General features: G+C 41.1%; 2 protein-coding genes across 3 annotated transcripts in view; one reads left to right on the top strand and one right to left on the bottom strand.

The window, feature by feature from the left end:
- Positions 1 to 8,853, bottom strand: part of fbxo15 (F-box protein 15) — a 28,372-nt gene extending 19,519 nt beyond the window's left edge. Inside the window, exons 1-8 of one of the 2 annotated variants that reach the window (XM_042068619.1) lie at positions 8,562 to 8,853; positions 8,392 to 8,466; positions 7,806 to 7,910; positions 7,269 to 7,505; positions 3,802 to 4,005; positions 2,492 to 2,621; positions 1,038 to 1,120; positions 109 to 254 (exon numbers count right to left, since the gene is read on the bottom strand). In XM_042068619.1, coding sequence (XP_041924553.1) covers positions 109 to 254; positions 1,038 to 1,120; positions 2,492 to 2,621; positions 3,802 to 4,005; positions 7,269 to 7,505; positions 7,806 to 7,910; positions 8,392 to 8,466; positions 8,562 to 8,590 — 1,009 coding nt within the window. In that variant the 5' untranslated portion in view covers positions 8,591 to 8,853. The remainder of the gene's footprint in view (positions 1 to 108; positions 255 to 1,037; positions 1,121 to 2,491; positions 2,622 to 3,801; positions 4,006 to 7,268; positions 7,506 to 7,805; positions 7,911 to 8,391; positions 8,467 to 8,561) is intronic. The other variant, XM_042068618.1, reaches the window with a different exon arrangement.
- Positions 8,854 to 10,801: 1,948 nt separating this feature from the next.
- cbln2b (cerebellin 2b precursor) lies at positions 10,802 to 13,729 on the top strand. The gene is made up of 4 exons (XM_042068620.1): positions 10,802 to 11,105; positions 11,479 to 12,006; positions 12,521 to 12,640; positions 12,753 to 13,729. The coding sequence occupies exons 2-4, from the start codon at positions 11,719 to 11,721 to the stop codon at positions 12,948 to 12,950; spliced, it is 606 nt and encodes a 201-aa protein (XP_041924554.1). The 5' UTR covers positions 10,802 to 11,105; positions 11,479 to 11,718; the 3' UTR covers positions 12,951 to 13,729.
- The last annotated feature ends 2,500 nt before the right edge of the window (positions 13,730 to 16,229 follow it).

The following is a 16,229-nucleotide window of genomic DNA, read 5'->3' as shown; positions in this document are numbered from 1 at the left end:
ATATACAAACATACAACACATTTCTAATATCAAAACTACCCTTTTAGTAGTCATGATCAATAAACTAATTTTCAAAGCCACCCAACACTTCCTGATCTCAACGCTCACCTCTCCGGCAGAAGAGCCCACTGAACTGGCCAGACATAATGAGCTTTGTCATGTCATGGAGCTCGATATGCACCTTGTATCCATGGAGACCGTATTCGGGGTCGACATCATCAAACAGAGGCTTGTGCTCTGGCATAGAGTAGGGGCTGGCAGGGGAAGAGGACAAAGATCAGAAGTCAGAATAGAAGAGAGTGAGAAAAAACACACAGATAAGAAAGAAAAAAACAGAGATGAAAAAAAAGCATTTGGTGGTGGTGGTGGCGGCTTGGCCCTCAGCTATTTTGGTTGAAGAGACAGGGGCCAGCCACAAATCTGACCTGACAGAGCTGGCTATTTGTGTTTGTGTGTGTGTGCACATTTTTGCATGTATGCGTGTGTGAGTATGTATTCGTGTGTGTATGTATGTGTGTATGTATATATGTGTGTGTATGCGTGTGTCTGTATGTATGCATATGTGTGTGTGTGTGTGTGTGTGTGTGTATGTATGCGTGTGTCTGTATGTATGCATATGTGTGTGTGTGTGTGTATGCGTGTGTCTGTATGTATGCATAGTGTGTGTGTCTGTGTATGTATGCGTGTGTGTGTATGTATGCGTGTGTCTGTATGTATGGGTGTGTATGTATGTATGCATGCGTGTGTGTGTCTGTATGTGTGTGCATTGTGCTAATGTGTATGTGTGTACTTGGCAGCTGAGGAAGAGCGAGAGTGAAGTCCACAGTCTGTGGTGTGGCCAGAAGATGGAGATGTCACCCACAAAACCAGAGACAGGAGTGGACAGACCATCTGCTGCCTTCTACAAACACATGCGTTGCTCCTACAACTACACTATACTCTCTGGCAGTCACACACCTGTGTGTACACTGATCCCCCCCCCCCTTTCTCTCTCTGTGTCTGTGTATCTATGCAGTTATGAAACATAGCGTACATACACAGTAATTGATCCAAGAAGGCATTTCTCTACGAGCTTGTGAAGATGCAAGTTCGCCTTGACAAACACCACGTCCTCATTGTCCTGGAATACAAACGTGAGATAACCATCTTTCTTTTCAAAAACATCAGGCTATACATAACCATCAATACTATGTATGAATATACCAGTCTGATCAAATTCAATGTGAATGAATGAAATGTGAATATACCAGTCTAATTCTATTCAACTTGATACAACAATGCTGAAATAATTAGAGGATATACACAGGCAAAATGTTTTACACCATACTTCCATAAGAGACTAGCTGGTTTTCCATTAAACTTTTTAAATGCCTTTTAAAGGTCCAGTATGTAGGAAATAATGGAAAATAAACTGTAACCATTCCAAAAATGATCACCATATGTTGTCAGAGAGTAAGGAAACACGATGAATTGAAGTAATGGCTTATTTGACAACATTACTCTAACCCGTAAAACCCCGTAAAACCCATGAAAAAAAATGAGTTACGGGGCGAAATGTCTTGGAATTTTCGTTTATGTTTTGAACGATTCATTCTACTATAGCGTATTAATAATGGGCTAGCACGTCCTCCTATTTGGGTTGCCAAATTAGCAAAGGCCAACTGTCAACAGCTGTCAGTTGTAGTCATGAACGCCTACGAGAGGCAGGCAAATTTCCAAAATTTAAACAAGAAACAAATTAAGTGGACATCGGAGGAGCTTCCTGAGATGGTGACGTCTTCGTCAAACGAAGAATATCAAGTCTGACGCAGAGCTGGCCATATTTCTCCACAACAGGTAGCCTAGGCTAAACTTCATCTGCATCGCTAACTTCAGCTAAATATGTTACGTTGGTTAGAGAGGTATTTTTTGTTTTCACTGTTTCCGTAATGTGTAGCTGGGTCATGGTTGGAGAAACGTTAAAGCATCTGCAGGTCAACTAACGTTAGCTAAGTCTTCATTACATCTGGCAACCCAGAAGAGGCTCGCGTCTGGTAGTCTTGAGAACGTTCACCAGTGTTTTGATTTTGGCCTGCAGAACGTTCGGTAACAATCCTACAAATCGCACCTTTAACTAGCCCTGGGAATGAGAAACTCGGCCACAATCTTTTAGTGCCCATACAATGCTATTTGCTAAAGGAGGGTTGATTAGGGAGAGAAGTATACATATATGAGCCAGCAAGATATACTTCCAGCACATGAATAAGGGACTAACTTTACGAATGGTAAAAAGTACCTTGCAAGTCAGTGCCTGAACAACAGAAACATTTGTTTATGTCCACAGGTTAGAGCTGTAGCTAAAATGAGCTGGCTTTCGCTAATATCCAAACATTATGTGAATGAGAAAACAACAATAACAACAACAAGTTGTAACAAGTTATAAGACAAACACAGAAATAAACATCTAAATAAATAGATAGATAAATAAATAAAAACAATAGTGACTCCATACCCTCCAGATCCCCATGACGAGGCCAGGGAAGCTGACACAGTGTCTCGCCCTCACCAGCATGCAGGAGCCAAAGAAGCGCCAGTTGTACTTGCTCATATCCACCTCAAAGATCAGAGAACGCCAGGCTGGTCTGCGCACAAGGACACACACGCCCATACAAACACAGGAGGGACAGCTATAGGGCTTAGACAACAACACAACTGCATAAAGGGCCTTAATCCAAGTGGCAGGAAAAGCGCATGTTCATTTTCAGTGTGCAGTCCTACCCGGAATACTGTATGACCATATAGACCAACCATCAGAATGAATTGGAAGATTATACCATATGCGTAATAAATGCATACCTCAATAGGCGACAAGTGCTTTATAACACCATGAGCAAGATTCTGAGCACGGAGCATGGAGGTGCAATTATGCACCAATTATGATCCTAGTGAATGGCTTAAAAGAGCGATTTGCTTTAAAGTAGCAAAGCTGTCCCCAATGGCTATGCTATATGCAATTTGTACATTCCATTTTTACTGAAAATTGCACCGATTACGTCGCTTTGGTGACAAGCAAAATGTATGACTAGATGCAATCTAAAAACAGGCCCCAGGTTGAAGAATACTGAACTTCTCCTTTAATTGAAACTTTGAAAACCTTACAAGGCACATTTTTCATGAGATAAGTCTCTTGTGCCAAATAAGTTTCTAGTGTCTAATTCTAGCACATCCAAAGCTGAGTGCTTGAAAAAGCACATGTCTATGATTAGCAAAGGTAACAAATCCTTCACCTCAAGACATTGAAATAACCGATCACAGTAGCATGATGTAGTCGTTGATATATACAGTTGGATTTCCTTCTCTAAATGTAAGCATTCCTTTGTTTTGCAGTGCTTGTTGAGCCACCAACAAAAATAATCAGAGTGGATCTGAACTAAAAAAGCATAAGAGGCCAAATAAATCCTTTTAATGTACACCAACGGTCAAAAGTTTGGGGTCACATGGGGTTTGCCGCTGCTGCTTGCCGCTGGCTGATGTGATCCCTGCCTAAAGATCAGCCGCCCATTTCTTTCTACAACAGTCGAGAACCCTTTTGCAATTATGTAAGCACATTATGTAATCTGAAAACTGCTGCCCTGATTAAAAAACAATGCAACTGATCTCAGCTGGTATTCTGTCTATAATGGAGGGGGAATGGAAATTTCTAAGTTACCCCAAACTTCTGACCGGTAGTTTACATGAGCCCAAACATGCAGCTATCTTTTTTTTTGTCAGGCATCCTTCTGGGACATCTTGCACTTGTGCAAAGGCGAGACCCCCTATTACCTGCAAGAGGCCGCGCCCCGGTCTAAGGTCAGGGGAACCACACTGTGGAGCTGCACCGACTTAATCCACAAGTACTGGATGGTACCCAGGCCAATCCAGGTCAGGTTCAGGGAGCACTCAGAGAAGAATGTGTGCGAGTGCTTAAAGGTTCTCTGATGTCCGTATGCATCCGTCACCGTCAACTCCCACGTCACGCCCAAGCTCCTGCCAGCCAAAAGAGAGAGACCAGACACAAACCCATTCTGACATGTTGGTTTCAGAGAAGATTTAGGGGGAATTTAGATGAGACTATAAAGAAATAGGAAGATAAATAAATAAATAAATAAGTAAAAAAAACCAAATCAGGCTCATATTTTATGTATATGACATTCAGCTTCTGGCCATGATAATTGAAGACAGTATAATTACCCTCTTCACAACCATCCTGTAATGAATCTCTATGACAAATCAAAATAATGCAGAGTAGGCCTGTGCAATTTATCAATATTGAATTTCAATTTCAATTCTGACTTCCAACAATTATGAAAACATAATCAAGATTCAACGATTATTTTGTAATATTCTGTTTTGCAGCGATGCAGAGTTTAGTTATAGATCCAGCAAACCAGCTCTTATTTATACTGGTAACTGTTATACTCTTGCATATTTACATTTGTACAAAAAAATATTTTTCAGTTTAATTTCTTGAAATGGATGGTGTTTTCCAAAATCATTGCATAATTGTGTCAAGTAATCATGATCTCAATATTGACCAATGAAATTATGATTGATTTTTGCCATAATCAAGCTGCCTTAGCAGAGAGCATGTAATTTCAAGATGCACTGTTTAAAAGGTACACTATGCAGGTTTAGGTATTTTTGGCGACTGTAAAGCTCCCTCTAGAGTCGCAATACATTTATATTTTACTCTGCTGTTGTAAATAGCAAACTTCTCGTGACTTATCCCCCTGTACACAATGTTGTGGAGGTGAAGGATTAACAACAGGCAAAAACTATCTCCAAAGGGCTATATCTATGGACAAAGTAATGTTTCACGATTCTCGCGAGATTTGTCGGGCCGCGGTTCTCGAAGTTGCATGGCTGGTTCAGTGTTGTGTTGTGTGTGGCAAACTATTTGCTTCTCAGCAGAAGCCAAGAAACAGTAAAAGGCCAACAAATCGATTTAAAAGACAATTTATGAAGTTGTTTTTTTCCCTCGTTTTGGCTTCACGCCAGGTTTGCCCTGTCGGGATTTTCCGGCTAATGATAGTCTCATGATCCTGCTGATATTGACTGACTACTAGTTTTCATAGTTTTGCCCACAAAGCCTGTTTAAGCGTAGGCCTACTACTGTAAATACAGTAGTTTAACACATTGCCATTTTACATTTGTCCAGCCCTTCACCTCCGTGAACCAGGCGCCCCATATCATCCAAAAAATATTTCGGGAGGGCCTTCAATATCACCGTGAGAAAATGTATGGTGACAGTGCTAAGAGTTAAAAAAAAAAAAAAAAAACTTTGGCATGCTCGGTAAACATCAGTCTTGCATCAGTAACATTGAGCTGAATTTTTGTGAAAACATAGCCTAGGGCCTAGGCCTACTGTAGCATTGTGCTGTGATATCAAAAGTTGCATATTTAAAGGGACACCAGGCAAGCCTGATGCTTTTTCTCTACGAAACTCCCGCTCGCTCGGTCTGAAGCTCTTTTCCTTTTCTTTGCGTCTTCAGTCAAGGGTTTTCGTTGCTTCTTCGCCGGCTCTGCCATTATACACACGTTTGCAACAATCTCTAGCGTTTCGTTAGCCTGCCTCTGTGCTGTAAACTGATCCTGCTTCGGTCAGCGGGTAGGATACACCGAACTTGCAAGTGGGATATTCTTCCTACAGGCAGTAGGGGCGGGCGAGAGAGCCTTCATTCGCCCCGTAATGAGTCATTTAACCATATACCGACTTACGAAGATGATTAATTAACAAAAACGTTGCCTGGTGTCACTTTAGTCTTTAGTCTGCATTTTAATCTTAGTTCTCCTTTTAGTGTGTGCGCTTGTAAAACTAGTGATGTAGCCTACACAATCCTGGCGCAGTATAACAGTTTGAATGAAAACAATAAATCTTACTCAAAACTGTAGTTGAGTAGTATTTAACTATATTTAATTTGTTACGTTTCTTTTAAATTGTATGTCTAATGCAAGATGGGAAAAGTAACTATATATTGCGAATCATTTTTTGAATCAAGAATCGTTTTTGAATTGAAAATCGATTTTGGATCGAAAATCGATTTTGAATCAAATCTTGAGCCTAAAAAACTTTATTGAATCGAATCATGACATTTTCTGAATCGTGCAGCCCTAGCTCATTTGAAACTATACAACTTAATGACCGTGTTTGAGAATGCTCATAGAAACTATGGCTTTGGAAATCCCCTGTATCGCCTCACAATGCATCGGACTACGCAAGTGGCACCTCCAGAGTTCAAACTATGGTTTTGGGAAACAATGGTCGCTACTAGCATATGTTTCAATGGCTATGTACTTTGCATCACTAAAAACCCAGGGTGAACCCTGAAGTGACCTCCCTAACCAACCCACTAACTCTGCCTCGTAGTATACCCCTCTGGTGTGCTGGGGCACAGACACTCTCACACACACACACTAAGTATTTGGGGCCCTAATTGCACGGGCCCAAGTGGTGACCGGTGCTTTGAAAGACACACCATTCTCCTGTTCACCACCAAGCGTTCACACAGGCCTAATTCCTCCAAGGGCTATGAAGTAGAGTTCTCAACGGGCCTGAAAATTACAACCCGACCCAACCCGGCCCGTGGCTTTTAAAGCCCGGACCCGATGTAACCCGACACATCAACATGAATTACCTGCCCGAACCGACGCGCCCCCCCCCCCCTTTTTTTTTCACCTCATCGCCAGGAACTTCGTCATTGATTGCTGCTGCGAATGTTTAAATGCCCACAGTTTAATGTATGGCGGCTCAGGCTGGACGACCCTGTTTTTTTGCTGTCATATTTCATCAGCACCTTGCATTTTGAGCATTGCACATAACCTGTAGAATTTCCATCAGAATCCAGCACCACTCCAAACACTTTCCAGACCTCTGATTTTCCCACTCCTGTAGTAGTGACGGTGAATTCACCTGCGGCAAGTTTACTTTTCACCAACTCCATCTTCTTCTCCAGGCTAAAGGCGTGCACGCAGCGGCGTTAGGTCTGCCCCCGCCCCTCTCCATGATGCACGTTGCACGCAAAAGCCAGACTTTCTTTACGGTGAACAGCAGCGATGATTAATAAATGTTTTTTTTCTTTCACTGAGAGGAAAAGATTAAGCCTGAGGTCCGAACCGACCCGAGTCATTTGCTTATATTTTTGACCAGAACCCGCGGATCCCGTGGGGTTTGTCGGGCCGACCCGACCCGTTGAGAACTCTACTGTGAAGATAGTTGTCTCTATGAGAAACGGGAGTGAGGGGACTCTGACCTGAGGACATGTACCGTCTGCTTTGGCAGCCCTGTGTAGGGGCTGACGACTTTGAGCTGGCTGATCCACTTGCTCTGGTTGAAGCCCACCATCTTCCTGAAGAGGAGCCTCTTCCAGTGACCCTTGGGCTTCTCGTGTATGGTTGCGAGGGTAAGCCTATCGGCCACCTCGTCCCCAAGCTTGGCCTTGAGCTTCTGCTTTGTACACTCTCGAACATATAGCCTGTACCACAGAGCACTGGAGGACGATAGGTGTGAATGTATGTTAAACATGGGAGCATAACACAAGACGTAGACAACATTTAATGATCATCCATTACTTTATAGGGACTAAAAGTAACCATGGTAACTGGTGGAGCTGTACTGTCAAGGAACAGTAAGCAGCTTTGAACAAAAGGGAGGTTTTTCACTCATCTGATTATTGATGTCCAGTCACATCATTATTATTTATGGATGAAACAGGTTCTCAACATTTAGCCAAGTTAATGTCTAATCCAGACATGTCAGGTAAGATCTAAGATTTCAACCGGCAACTCACTTGTTGTTGGCAAGCTCATGAAGCTGTTTGTTAACATAGCCAATAGAGTACAGAGATGACGCATCCAAAAAGGATAGGATCTTCAACAGGACCTCAGGAGGGAGCCTAGTAAAAAATGAATCAACCAATTAATCAATGGATGATAGTAGTATTCCGTGGATCTGCCCAAGGTTTCTTCCTTGGTAAGGGAGTTTTTCCTTCCCCCTGTTGCCCCCCCCCATAAATGCACAAATAGGCTGGCATAATTTCACTGCATTTCTTACTTCCAGTAACTATATGCATGTGACAATAAACGTCCTTGTATCCTTGTATTGTGTTTCTACGGTGAGTAAGAGATCTTTATTTCACTCATAAATGCGCAGACCCCCAGGTGTGCGCAATATTTTTCTACTTCCAACTACTTTGGTGCCCTAGCGTTCTCCTAACGCACGTGGTAGCTAGCCAGTATGAGTATCATTGCAGTTTGATAGACAAGTATCCCAAGCAAATTAAGTTTAGGTAAGATAAGAGTATACTAAAATAATACTGTAATTGAGAGGCATTAAAGGGGCAGTCTTTGCAAACATAGGCAAGATATCGGACTTACGTCTCAATGTGATTTTTGAGACTACGGGGCCGACTTGAAGACCGACCGCGTGGATTTTTCTTCTTGGGGTTTCGCCTGCAATTCAAAGACATTAACCGTAAAATGAATGTAAAGCCAGTTTCAGTTGTTACAAAATGCAAATGCAGTCTCTTATCATTAATTAACGTTACCCTTTTTTCTTGAGAAATTCGGTTGGCATAATTTGAGACAGCTCCAGGACCTTCGCTACTGTAATATTATGTCGTAGACGAGAAGTCCTCACCGCGTCCTGTAGCTATGGCAACAGAACAAAAGCTTCAGCTGAGAGCCTTTGTTGAATGCTGCTGAATGTTTTCAAGTAGCCTAGGCCTAGGCCTAAAAACAACGTGGTTGCTTTTACTCCGGCTACGCACTGCTCTCGCATGGAATCCAGATTAGAACATAGAATCTAAACTCTGATAAGAAAACGTTAACATTCCACAACGTCTACCAACAGGTGCGCAGATCCACTAACAGAGTTCTGCATGCATCCCCCCTTAGACACTTTAGAAACGCATACTGACACCTTCTGGTTTGGCGAGGTACGTTTACCATTAGAGGGCACGAACATTAGCCGAATCTGGCTCACTCAAATATGCATGATTAGGCTAACCTAAAGCTTTCCTGCTCAAGGTAACAAATTAGCCAGTATATCATTTATCACAATCGAATATGAGCTTTTTGAACACATTTCCTCTTGCCACCTTAATCAGGCTACATAAAAAAAGAAGTGGCTCCTCCATCACCTTTCATTTCACTCCAGCAACAAAGTGATCACACTCCCAAGAGCTAGGATACTGTGCTCTGCTGCCTGTCAAAGTAAATAGCTGTAACATTCATAATATTATATGTCACTTCGCATGGTTGACTAGCAGCTTGTTCAGAGGGGACTGCTGTTGCCTCAGGTATCTTAATGCAGGCTCTGTTGACTGCATTCACAACTTGACATTTCATCTCTCTCTCTCTCTCTCTCTCTCTCTCTGTGTGTGTGTGTGTGTGCGTGTGTGTGCAAGCATGTCTTGCTCTACATGTCCTTGATGCCTAGGGTCAGTTACTAGTTGCAGGTCACTTTAAGTCAGCCATTCCTTGCTTGTCTGTCAATGCTGACTGTGTGGGTTTTCTTCTGGGAGAAGAGGCAAGAATGAGACTTATCAGTCAAGAGCATAAAAGGAAGGCACTGTGATAATTAAGATCAATAGCCTAGCTGGCTCTGATACGTTTGCCCCATGTCAGAACCAGACCTGTTACATTTCAGCTGCTTTTTGTGTAATCACTTCAGCTGTGTCTGATTATCACACCCATTTACGAGTCTTACTTTTTAAAGCCTTATGGACACATGCTGCAATTGAATTATTTCAGTTGTGAAATATGTGTAAAGTCAACTTAAATGATTTAAAATTGTATGGATGGCCAGAACAATCCCAAATGTATTTTGAATTAAGTATGGTATCATTGCACTGATATAGATTTTATAGCCTAATTTCACCTGCACATTTCCACACAAACACTAGAGATTTCCTCTCATTAGTGGTAATGTATCATTTCTGAAACTAACTGAAGCCCACTATCTTCCTGGGCTTTGGGGAGAACAAAGTCATTTGAGCACATCGGTGTGATCAGGCTGTATAATATTCCCAATTAGCTTTTTTGGAGAATGGAGTCTGACAGTTCATTAGAAGCCTTCTCTGCAGCTTGACTGTTTCAAAACCTCACGGTTTTAAAACGCACTCCTTTAAGACCCGTGGAGCAATGAGGTCGCTCTCAGCGTGCTGTGCTTTGGCTCTGCGGGTCAGACTTGAAACTTGAGGCAGATCATAAGAAAATAAGGACTTCTGTTACAGTGTGTCTAGCCTGCCAGATGCCCACACTTACACAGCAGAATGACTCTGCCGTACCTTGATCTTACAAAGAGGGCATGGACGAAGAGAATTATTACTACCTGTTCTACATTGACAAATTGTACATGTATACGACTTTGTTTCTCGTGTAATGTGTAGCTTATGTGTTAAAAAAAACATTTTTTTCCTCTCATCAACCATTTTATTATTATTATTATTATTATTATTATTATTATTATTATTATTATTTGCTATGCACAAGAGATACACTATATTAACTAATCCCTGAGATAATATAAAACTTTGAGAAACGAGAGGATATTGAATCTCAACAAATATGGACCTAAAACTATAACATGTTTCATCCACTGGATGGAGCAAAAGTATCTAGTGTGTCCTCCAGTTACTGTCACTGCAACATTCAAATTAGTAGCATGCACCCTCAATTACCCGAACAAGGAGAAAACCCTATCAGATGTTCCACTCCCATCTATTCTGATTAATCTCCACATAACACTGCACCATATCAACAGGAAAAACATTCTCGCCCTCTAACAGGTGAACATGCTGTCCCGGGGGATTTCGCTTACAAATCAACTTTGATTCAACTGGTTATGCAAACAGTGTCATTAATCTAGACGGGTGGCCAGTCAGCGGCGTGGAGTGTGGAGTGCTTCTCCTACCAGCGTGTAAAATTACACTGTACTTGAATATAAAGGATGGGCGGGAGTCATTCTCCAGAGGGCACGGAGGGGCGATTCTTTTTCTCTCGTCAGACCGCAACCTTCGCTCACTTACTCTCAGGACTGCCGTGCATGCAGAGAGGACGGTCCCAGAAGAGCGCTATGGATTGAACAGGTAAAATATGGGACATATAACATATTGCGGGGAAATGCACATTAACATGAAAAAGTGTATTTGAGGCACGTTGTTCTAGTGATAAAGTCGATCTTAAACGCGAGTCTGACATTCAAAGTTGACTAAGAACATTTTAAGAGAGGCATGGGTGAACAAAGACCATCACAATTACTCGAAAATCATTACAAATTGTCTATTTGTCATATCATGCGTGTGCGTAAAATGATAGCCAAGCTGTTCAGTGCGTTTTCATAGCCATGTGTTTTGATTGAGAATTTTGCTAATGATCACAATTGATTTAAATGTATTTTAATCTGTTCATCATTTCCTCCTGCTTTCCAAAACATTTTGTTTCTTTCTCTCTAATTATCAGGAACCATCACACCAGCAGTTTGAAGATCTTCCTGACATCTGCTAAGGCGCATAGGAGGGAGAGAGCTAGAGAGGAAGAGAGAGAGAGTAAGGGAGTGTGAGAGCGTGTGTCAGTGTATGTGTGTGTGTGAGGGATAGAGACGGGGAGAGAGGGGTTAGGTTGGACCAGGTGATAGAGCCATAACAAACCTCCAAGGAGCTGATCGTTAAGATCAGTGTGCACAGGATTCCTGCTCCGATCATGGTGCCAGCACGCTGCCCCGGACCCCGTGCCATGCTGGCACTTACTCTCCTCTTGGGATGTGGCATTGGGCTATGCCACGGCCAGAATGAAACGGAGCCCATCGTTTTGGAGGGAAAGTGTCTGGTGGTGTGTGATTCGAACCCTTCCTCCGACGGAGGTGTCACCTCTTCGCTGGGAATATCTGTCCGGTCTGGGAGCGCTAAAGTAGCTTTCTCCGCTGTCAGAGCAACAAACCATGAACCATCAGAAATGAGCAACACTTCAATGACGATCTACTTCGACCAGGTGAGAAACCTTAACTGAAAAGTAGATAGTAGTAGATAGAAGTATATAATGCTATATATATATATATATATATATATATATATATATATATATATTAATAGGTACTATTGTTCGAAAACGTTGCTGAGATATTTCAAATTAATATTAATATACATTGGCAAACGATATGTGTATTATATACCCCAGACGAAGCGCTATGGATGAAAAGAGACGCGTCTGGTCAGTATACGTCTGTAGTAGCCCGATTTGAACGAGCCGCATAGTGTTTTTGCAATCACTGTTGAAAATACAGGGGGAAAACAGATGATTTTACAGATCGGAGTGAGGAAGTCCATGGGTTTAGTAAATAAAGCTGGTTTATGTTTCCTTTGCCGTTCAATCCCAACACAGGGACCAGAGTTTGAAATCGTTGGGACAATCCTCACAATTTTCTTTTCCAACGGGACTGTTTTAATGGGTCCGTTTTCGTTCACAGGTGTCATTTATTGCGTATGCTTTGTTGTTGTTGTTTCAGGCTTTAGTGAACATCGGTAATCATTTTGACCTTAAAGCCAGCGTATTTACGGCGCCAAGAAGAGGAATTTACAGTTTCAGCTTCCATGTGGTTAAGGTGTACAACAGACAAACCATACAGGTGAGCATTGACTAAATGCGCACGGGCGTTTTCCCGTAAGCGCTGCCTGTTGAAGTGAATAGACAATCAATGACTGCTTTAGTGAAAATGCACAATGTCTTTTATTACTTAGGTCAACCTGATGCAAAATGAATATCCAGTCATCTCCGCGTTTGCTGGGGACCAGGACGTTACGCGAGAAGCGGCGAGTAACGGAGTTCTACTGATGGTGGAGCGAGAGGATCGTCTCTATCTCAAACTGGAGAGAGGGAATCTCATGGGCGGATGGAAGTACTCCACGTTTTCTGGGTTTTTGGTATTTCCTCTATAATAACCTTGCCAAGGCGCACCGCGAGTGACTCCTCTGTGGATGGATGGGGAACCACGCAAAGGTCAGTTGTTCGAACATGTCACCGAAGTGGACAAATAGCTTACACGTTTAAAATATTCTTCAACGGACGAATCTATGGAGTTCATATTTCCAACCCATTGGCCAATGCAATCCCGTGGATAAAGGAATCGATCGGTCTGTGTGCTTCTACCCAAGACGGGCTACTGGATTTTTATTGTTGGGGGGAAACCAACTTTTGCCAAAAGACTTGAAGAGTGGTCTAAAAGAGAAGATATATGAGAAGAATAAGTCCCGAACCACATGTATTTATTAATGCTTTATTTTGTGTTTGTATAGCCTTAAGAAATCTGGCCTCAGTCAAATGAGATATATGGAGTGACGGACGTACATGTGTCAAGAAGTGCTTTTTCGCCCAAAGCATTTTTGCACGAATGGGAGATCATGTTTTTTGTGCTGTCCATGGTGTTTCGTTTGGATGCTGAACATATTGAAAATATGCGAAATGTAGGCCGCCTACTATATTACAACAAAAGTCATATAACAGCCAATGGAGACATTTTAATAAAAAGAAAAAAACTTTTACTAAACATTTACCTAATTTATAAAATACATATTCACATTATGGTGTGTTCTACATTCCGGATCTGCGTAGCTTTGACTGATTTAGTGTTCAGTGACGTTGCTCACAACTGTATATTGTGAAATAACAAAAGAAAAAATCCCTATATGTCCCGCCTAATAAAAAATATTGTATTGTACTTCTATCTATTTATTTTTTCACGAGCTACAGTGTCATTTAAACGTTTTAATGGGAACATATTTACCAAACAACCATAACATCTGTCAGTACTAGTTTACGTATTAGCCATGGATATCAAAATCAATTTGCATTTATGTAACGCTACTAAGTAAAAAAAAACAATTCAATTCATCCTGAATCGGAGTATTTTGGCTGACATTTTGGTAGAGGATGTCCTATCCGTTTCAGTATGGTCTCGTATAAGGCCCGTTGACGGGCCTTGTCCATGGTGCTGAATCAAAGGCCTCCATGACTGGACTGACTTCATCTCAACATTTGAAATTCCAACAAATGTACTTCCTTTGTCATATAGAATGATTTCACCCTGTTTTGAAAGACAAATAAATATTACAGTATTTCCTTATGTTTAACATAGTAGTATTTTCAGAAAAACTCAAGCATATTAATACACCAACATGCATGGACACATTTTTACACAAGAACACACACACACACACACACTAGGTAGACTAGATTTCCATGTTGTTTTTAATATCCTTTTTTCAGTTCAGCCTTTATTTATCTGGACAGCTAAATTGGAAATTTCCATGGCTGAAAAAAGTATGATTGTATATATGTCTTTCTGGAGACAGAGAAGGACAAGCAAAGCAGCCAATTATCTGTGCATTACAGAGGTTACTAATAACTTCAATTTTAGGAAACAAGACACACATTTAGACAAACTCTCCACACCAAACTATTTGATTTTCTAAATATTAACCATTGATTGGGCCACAGATCACAAATCAAGTCAGGTGTGTGTATAGATATATCATGCTATATCATATGGGAGATGACTCTGGTAAGTGTTGTCAAGTACATCTTAATTTTTAACAGAGTGAGTTAAACACCTGCAGATAATTTAAAGCACCCAAACCCAGACGTCTCAGCTGACTAACTCAGAATAAATCAGTGGACAGAGTAGACCCCCACGGTACTCATGCGCCATGTCTAATGAGTGCATTAGAATCTGTGCACTCTTGTGCAAAGTGTAGTTTTGTCTAAATATGTGCAGAGAACACAACCTTTTCTAAAGCTGAGGATAATAACTACTACTACGCTCAATAAGAAAGACTGGCCTCAAACATAACAGAGCGTAGTGTGTTTCATAAGTGAAGTACAGCGGTAGTAAGGGGGTATCAGTAGACTTTATGTCACTGATGTCTGAATTCTTGAATTGTGTGTGAGACAGACGTGTAAGTGTTTAACTGTATAGGTATTGTATGTTTGTTTATGTGTGCTGGATAGCATGTCAGGTGCCGTGAGTGCCTTAAGTTGTCAAGTATGGGGGGCATACTGTAAAATAAGGTTAAATACTCCTCTCAGACCTCATCAGGCCATTTACAAGATGGATGAGGACACTTTTTGAGGGTTTCTAGTCAGATTCCTCGGAGAAGGTAACCTGCATTTGCCAAGAGCCTGAGAGAGGATTGACATAATTATGGACCTAAAACACCTGAAATTGAATTGATCGCAAGTGCACACTATGCCACACAAGTGTGTGTATATACCTACAATTTCTTTGTTCCTTGTTTTCCATGAAAACGTGAAAATCAGTTTGAATAGGGGATACAGGAGAATTACAGTAGTAGGTGATATAGTCATTGAACTTATTTTGATTAAAACAATAAGTGTGTCCTTCAGAAATCTTTAAAAAGCAAGGAAATTCAGAAAATTCCAGAAATTTCCAGAAATTTCAGAACTTTCCAAAGGTAGTGTACAATTATTTTAATTAAAATCAGAAGTGCTCAACTGCTATACCAAGGTGCCAATGACAACCAGGCCAATGGGATCAGTTCCTCCTGGAACATGCATACTAGTACATACCTACCTTTCCTGGAAGGGGCTTTATCTAAAAGCTTGTAAATGTTTGTGTTTTAGACTAATGTAAAAGCAAATAAGACAAAAAGGAGGAGTAAGGAATTCAATATTTTAAGCAACAGGCAAACACTCCTTTGGGGGTAATAGCAAAGCCATAAGACTGGCTACAGTATCCATGGGATTGAATGTCATTCAATACTATAATAAGCCTTCAGACTGAGTCATTGATCAGTTCTTTATCCAAAAGTACATTTGCAATTTATTTATTCACAAATCAAAGCATGTACAGACATTTCAAAAGGTCTGTCCATATATTATATTGAGTGTTTTATTTGAGTCACATTGTTTTAGATTATTTTGCATTACACACTATTTTTCAGGAGACCATCATAACTGGGTTTATGAATGGAAATAATAAACTTCAGCATTCTTACATCCCGGATGTTACAGAGTCCACAGATTTAATTGCCTTTGGCAAACCCAAAATAGTGCTCTGACAATGAACCTCTCGTAATGCAACTCTTCACAATAAGCAAGCAGACAGTCTCAGCCATACTGATAGTCGTATTTCCCTTGACTGCCATAAATCAAAGTTGCTCAGACATAAAAGAAACATGAAAACCACCACCACAAAACAA

This window comes from Alosa sapidissima, chromosome 17 (genome assembly GCF_018492685.1).
Source record: "Alosa sapidissima isolate fAloSap1 chromosome 17, fAloSap1.pri, whole genome shotgun sequence".
Classification (NCBI taxonomy): domain Eukaryota; kingdom Metazoa; phylum Chordata; class Actinopteri; order Clupeiformes; family Clupeidae; genus Alosa; species Alosa sapidissima.
Note: the sequence above shows the minus strand (reverse complement) of the source record. Positions and strands in the feature narration are given on the sequence as shown.